Consider the following 7,171-nt stretch of genomic DNA (forward strand, 5'->3'; position numbering starts at 1 on the left):
CAAAACCTCAAGAACTGCAACAGAATCACTGGGAGGTGCGTGGGGTGGATGGTGGGCGTATAGAGCACACACTGAAATTTGAATACTTCCATCTGTGTTTTATTTTTTCATTTAAAAACTGCTTTGCTTAAGTCATCTTAAAGATTGTGGTTTTGGTTTAATCTTGATGGAGCAGATGTGTCTGCATGTCACTGGGGAATTTATCTGTTTTAAAAGATCTCAATCTAAGCTAAGTGAGATACTGCCTGTAGAGGTGTAAACGCAGTCATCATCAGTATCAAACGTGTTTACCAATGTGGCAGCCAAACAACTGTTTCAAATTTACCTTTTATTCCAAAAACCCTGATCTTTGGCTAAATGTTTACCGTAACTGTAGCTTTGTCAAATGTTCTGTTTGGACAAGCGAGAATTGTTCAAGGCTCCTTGTTGGCTAAAGCCTTCCTGTGTCACGTTAGCATGTTCTCTGTGTACCTGCATGGGTTTCAGAGTACAGATTCATACATTTTGTTCACCAGGTACTTGCAGACATGGTGACTTTTATGACTGAGAGATAATTTGAAAGAAGTGAACGTCATCAACTGAGATAAAGAATTTGGTTTGATCTTTAAAATTGTCTGATTTAAAAGAGACAACAATTTTAATCTGGCCTAAATCAAATGCTCCATATAGAAGAGTAAAACCAGACATCGCTAAACATGAATTAATTGAGTTACAGAATTTAAATAGTAAAAAAGTAAAAAGCTATTTGGTGATTGGAGTCTGATAAAGCAACAGAATGACAGGAAGTAGGACAGGGCCCTTCGAAGTCTCGGTGCTGGTGCTAGTTTAGATGAAGCAGACTGAAGCTTGGAGAGGGTCTCTGATCGACCAGGGTGAAGTGGAAATGGTGAGGAGGTGGTTTGCGCAAATGAGAGCATCAAAGGCAGAATGACAGGAGAGCACTGACATTTAAAACATATGAAACAGAAGGTGGGTGAGAATGATGATAGCTGAACTTAGTTTGACAGCATGTGAAAATGAAAATGAAAATAATTTAAACCTGGCAATGTAGACAGATGAGTCTTCTCTTGGGCTTCACTTGGGGACGTCAGGTCTGGTGATTTCAAATGCCGATTGTACATGATGGAGGTGGAGGTGGACTTACCTTTTCCCTATGAATTTGCTTTATCATTTGCATATATTAAAACTCTGGAAGTAAAACTTTCCTTTGTTTTACAAGAAAAATACAGCTGATACATTTTCCCTCTCACCCAGTTCTTGGGTATGATCATTTATAGACTCTACTTACACTTTTAATCTGGGTGCTGTTTCTCATCCTGCCCCCGGGTTTATCACTGACCATGTTTTAGTACTCACCACACTTTTCTTCATTGTGACAGGTTACCATTTCACTTAATTTCACAATGCTTAATCTGTGTCCCACACCATATCAAACTCTTAGAATGTAACTAAAATGAGTTTTTCAAAATTATACCAGTCAGTTATGTTAAAGTACTTGAAAACCTGGATAAATTCACTGTGCTAATTTTCAACACACTATTAAATATTGCAAAGGCATGCAAATTAAAACCACAGGTCCCGATAGACAGGTCCCAGTAATGGGGATAAAAAGAAGAATTTTTTTTTGTGCTTTTTTTGTTTTGTTTTGGGGTTTTTTTTCCCCCATTCATTAGGAACTAAAAGATTATTCCCAGTTCACAGTGACTCATAACCTCTGAGTTTGTGCTGACTGGTGACTTTTTTGAAAAGGGATCGAACAATCTGCAGCCTTCTGTTTCCTCATTCAAACAGACGGTAAGTCAATTCTTTCTCAAGCTTATACTTAAAGTGCCAATCACAGTGTGTGTCATGCTTCGACTTTGATCATTTTACTTTGATGGAGGTATACGCACAAGTAGCAGTCGAACAAAGTTAAAAAAAAAAAAAGTTTAAGTACATTAAGTTCATTTTTCAGCTTAATTTTTCCAGCAGAGTGGTTTATGTTGTAGTGTGGTACCTATAGTTTATATCCATAATACATCAATATGACCGGGTTTATTCATTCTTTATTCATTTCTTGAAGCAAGTGAAAAATGACTACATAACCTGAAGAGTACCGTGCATCATGATCAAGATAACAGCGCATCAACACTGTATTTGTGTTGTATGAAAATAAGTCGGGAAACTGGTGTGCAGAGCTGTTTTGCAACTGTAGCGCAATAAAAAGTGCGACTTTTCCCTCTGTGTAAAGACAAAGATGAAGCAGGCTTCTAGACTTTAGTTAGACTGTTTCACATCATTTGAGTTTCCTCTGATTCTGGAAAAGCACTAAATCATCTCCTGCTATCTTTTAATTTGCTTGATAAATAAAGTCGCTTTTTCTTTTATAAACCACACTTATATACTCTATTTCATTAGATATTTTTTATGCATGGTTATTCCCAGTTTAATTAACTATTCTGGTTCAAACCAGCTGTTGTTATGACTTTTGCTGTGACGAAGACGTTGATAAACTCACGTCCTCGTAGGTGCACACTTGGAAATTCAATCATAAAGAAGACCTGAGACACTCATTTCTAACCTGCGCCTTCTTTCTGGCGGCTTCTCTGCTGCAGATGGTGTTTGGTTGTGTTGCTGCGCGAAAAGCTCGCTGGTTAAAGGAAATACAGAGGAGGAGCTGCCGTCAGTGACCCAAGAGGAAACTACTCTGTCAGATGATGGTGTAATTACAGCGTGAAGCGCAGCTCGCAACCTCGGTCGGAGCATCTCTTGCAAAGCAAAACCACCTGAGTGAACGTTTGTCTCCTGTGGATCCGTACTTTCACCAAAGATATGGAGTATAAATTCTGTGCGTAAAAAGAGACGTTTTGGAGATATGGGTTTGGTTACTGGAGAACTGGAGGAACGAGCATTAATGGGAAGTGTCACTGCTTTGCTCAGCGTGAACAAGTGAAAGAATTCATTGCAGTTATGAATTCCACGAAAGAACAACCCGGATTTCGTACGCCCACCATCCCGGTGATTATGTTCATCTTCGGGGTGGTGGGGAATGTCATCGCCATAGTTGTTCTGCGAATATCACGAAAGGAACGAAAAGAGACGACTTTCTACACACTTGTGTGTGGCCTGGCGGTGACAGACCTGCTGGGCACCTTGCTGGCCAGCCCCGTCACCATCGCCACCTACATCAAAGGCACCTGGCCTGGAGCTGATCCATTGTGCCAGTACTCCGGCTTCATCCTGCTCTTCTTCTTCGTGGTGCAGCTAGGCATTGTATTTGCAATGTCAGTGGAAAGATACCTGGCGATAAACCACGCATATTTCTACAACGAGTACGTCAACCAGAGACTCGCAGCGCTGGCTCTTTTAGCCATATACATTTCCAACGTTGTGTTTTGCGCGATGCCCAGCATGGGGTTCGGTCGTGTGAAACTCCAGGAGTCTGAGACCTGGTGTTTCATCGACTGGAACAGCAGTGACACAAGTGTCAAGACTTTTAATTTGATGTACGCTGGGGTGAACTCGGGCATCGTGCTGGCCACTGTCATATGCAACGTGGTCGTGTGTGGAGCTCTGATCCTGATGCACAAGCGGTTCATCCGCCGCACGTCTCTGGGAACAGATCCGCGGCGCGTCGCGGAGCTCCGGCGCAGACGAAATTTTGGACGATTAGCTGGGGCAGAGATCCAGATGGTGATCCTGCTTATAGCTACATCCGCTGTCGTCCTCATCTGCTCCATACCTTTAGTGGTGAGTATGGCGAAATGGTAACGAGCAAGCGCGCCACTAGTATATGCGCGCGCACTAGACTGTCACAGAGTTGTAACAAGCTGGTTCTTTCGAGACAGAAAAACCAGGAAAGATATTGTGTTAAACTTGATCAGTGTAATGAAAAAATAGACTGTGCGCACGCAAACACAAATACCAACACAGGTTTTACGCATATGCTTTCTGAATGTTGTGTCCTTGGTTTAGAGCTTTGTGGTCTGATGACACACTTTGTGAGCCGTCACACGTTTCGCTGTTAACACCCTTTGTGCTTTCACTTCAGCATACACACATACACACGTACACAAGGGAATACGTGTGTTTGTGTGGGGGACTAATGCGAGTATTTACAGTAACCAGTGTCGTTAAAGTTGCTTACTTCAAAAGTCTCAATTCTCAGTTTATTCTCAGCTTTATCAGCAGACGTCATTGTCCAACCTGAGATAATGTCAAGGAGCAAAGTTTTGAGTGTTTTTGTTAAAACATCGTCCTCTTTGTGTTACTTTCGCAGAAGTGAACTGTGCACTAAGAGAACTGTCGCTTCAATTAGTACAACCCAGACAAGTGGCACGTTTATCTTTTAGATCAACTCAACAATACATTTGCAAAAGCTTTATATTCTCACTGTGCCCGTTAGAAACGTTTTAGGATAAGGATTTTTTTTAATATCCGTCAAAATTATGATGTAATGATTAGAAATTATAAGAAGCAATTCATTGTAATGTTAGTAGCGATAACTGAGTGCTGTTTTAAATCTTAAGATTTAAACTTCCGGGCCTGCGGGTCTTGAAAAAGACAACTGACGATTAGACTCGGGGGAAGCCCAAGTGCCAAAATCTCATTTGCTATTTGAGAGCAAGAAATGTGGGAATTTCTTTTATTTGCTTCTTGCCCTTTGTACTTTATCTCAGTTAGCAGAAGTCAGATAGTGTCTGTTTATGCTTGACTATTCCATTTCAACTGTGTAAGAATATTAAATAAATATATAAAATATTACTCTTAAATGAAGGAATCAGGTGTAGCCAATCAAGTGTCGACAAAAACCAAAAAATTGAATTGTTTGCTTTTGTGAAATGTTATAAATAAATAAATAAAAATGTTCTTAATGCTTATTAAACTTTTCTACCTTTCTGTTTTCTCTGCTTGCCTCTCAGCTGAGGATCTTCATAAATCAGCTGTTCAGAAACCGCAAAGACGAGAACTCGATACTTGACGACCTGCAGGCCATCCGCATGGCTTCTGTCAACCCCATCCTAGACCCCTGGATCTACATCTTGCTCAGAAAGACAGTTGTTCTCAAGCTAATGGAGAAAATCAAGTGTGTGTTCTGTAAAATGGGTGGACGGGGACGAAGCAGTGGCAGGCACTTCCTCTGTGCTGACGGTTATCTCTCCTCATCCATCGTCTCTCGGGACTCACCATCACTGATGTCCCGTGAATTGCGGGAAATGGTGAACACATCGCACACCATGCTGTACCCATCAGAAAGAAACATGCAGGCGCGTGGGTCAGTTCAGGCGGGAGTGCAGGGTGATTCTAGCATTCCTGCTGTACAGACATTGCAGGTCCCCCAGGAGGTCCACGGGTCTAAGAGGGGACACGGAGTATTAGAGGACAAAGTGTCGGAAACACCACTGAAAGAGCCTCCAGTGTGTCCCAAAGACCCACCTCTACATGTCACCTTTACAGATGAGACAGCAGATATACAAGAAAAATGTATATAACCATAAGCATAATCACCAAAATAAGACTTTCCCCTCACAGATGGGAACCAGTGAAAGCACTGCAAACAAAATTTGGAGACTGAAAATTCTGTCAGTCTGTAGATATCTTGTGGACTGCTACAAACATTTGACAGATGAATTACAGACCTTCTGTAAGTACCCGTTATCAGTGTATCACTCCACATTCATTCTTTGCTATATTGCTAAACTCACATGAATACAATCACATAACTTTTATTAGTACAAGCCCACCGAGGGAGCATCATAAAGCTCTCCTGTTGCACTTTTTGGATTTCAGTTCATTGCCAGGTTGTCTTTGTTTCGCTGTGATTCAACAACCTGCACGATGTCTGTAAAGAATTTGTTGTGTTAAAATGTGAACAGTGTGCCAGGATGTTAATTTATTTTTAGTGTGAAATTGTACGTTACTGTCTTCTCCGTGAGAAGGTTCAGTTAGTTTGAAGATAGGTGCGGGATGAATGTGTGTTCGTGTTTTATTTTGTTTGTTTGTTTGTTTCAAACATTAAACTTTTATTGGTTGTCAGAGCAGCTCTTTCATCAAAACTATGATCATGCCATCCCCTGAATCCCATAACAAAGGCAGCTATACACTAGAGTTCCACAGTGCAGACACTGGAGGACGTTAGACTTCAAAGTGACTCCTAAAAATCCTTCTAATCCCGTCATTTTATTGATTTAATTTGTAATGCAATGCGTAATAATCCCAGCTAATCAGAGTTTATAAGGAAGATAAGGCAGGAAATGAAAGCTGAAGCCATGACCTCGATATACTGCTGCTATAGACGTATATAAATATAAACACACGTTCATGTTCAGTGTCAGATTTATCACAAAATGTTGTGTAAATGTGTCTAATGAAAAAAACAGCAACAACCTATGTACCAAATTTATAAACAAAATAAAAGTGTCTAAATATTCATATAAGCTAATAAACGTCAGTGTGTTGTTTTCTTTTGGAATCAACAGGAAGAGTGAATGATGATGAATGATGTGCAAACAAGTATTAACAGCAAATAAATGCTTGATGATGTACAGCTACTGTACGTCAGTAAGTTCTGGAAGAATGACACATTTTTTTGAAGCTTCACTTCTGTACAGCACCACAGAGGATTTTAAACAGTCAAGATGTGACTGAAGCGCAGGTGTTCAGCTTTAATTTGTTTCATTAAGTGTTTAGAAATTACAGCTATTTTTATACACAGATCCACATTAAAAAGGATTGTTTTAATGCGTTAATGAAGTCAGTGACTGCTTGAAGTCTAGAACCCAATGTTGTGTTTGTCTTGAGATGATCTACCAGGTCCTTGCTTCAGTTGCCTTTAGTTGCGGTTCTATTTGTGGAACCGCAGTGTCTGATCAGTTTTGCAGCATTTGCTGAACCTCAGCAGAGAGTATTCATCCTCTGCTTTTAGCAGCAGTCACGTCATCAATAACCAGCAGTGACCCGGTTCCACAGGCACATAACAACATCATGTTTGACAGATGACTTGCTGTTCCTCTCCTTCTCCACGTGTTTCCCTTCATTCTGGTGCAAAATAATCTTGGTTTCTTCTGTCCAAAGTTTTTTTTTTCTTTTTTGCATTTTTTCAAAACTCTGCATGCTCTTTTAGATGTTTTCTGGTGAATACCTTGCTGGTTTTCCTGTTTTTTAGTCTGACCAGTGCTTTGCGCATTGTTGT

The 7,171-nt window shown here is 40.5% G+C and overlaps 1 protein-coding gene across 1 annotated transcript; it reads left to right on the plus strand.

Moving 5' to 3' along the window:
* The first annotated feature begins 2,670 nt into the window (after positions 1-2,670).
* ptger4b (prostaglandin E receptor 4 (subtype EP4) b) lies at positions 2,671-6,425 on the plus strand. Its single transcript, XM_004549818.5, has 2 exons — positions 2,671-3,729; positions 4,902-6,425. The coding sequence occupies exons 1-2, from the start codon at positions 2,950-2,952 to the stop codon at positions 5,469-5,471; spliced, it is 1,350 nt and encodes a 449-aa protein (XP_004549875.1). The 5' UTR covers positions 2,671-2,949; the 3' UTR covers positions 5,472-6,425.
* The last annotated feature ends 746 nt before the right edge of the window (positions 6,426-7,171 follow it).

The sequence above is a fragment of the Maylandia zebra genome, linkage group LG7 (assembly GCF_041146795.1).
Source record: "Maylandia zebra isolate NMK-2024a linkage group LG7, Mzebra_GT3a, whole genome shotgun sequence".
Taxonomy (NCBI): Eukaryota; Metazoa; Chordata; class Actinopteri; order Cichliformes; family Cichlidae; genus Maylandia; species Maylandia zebra.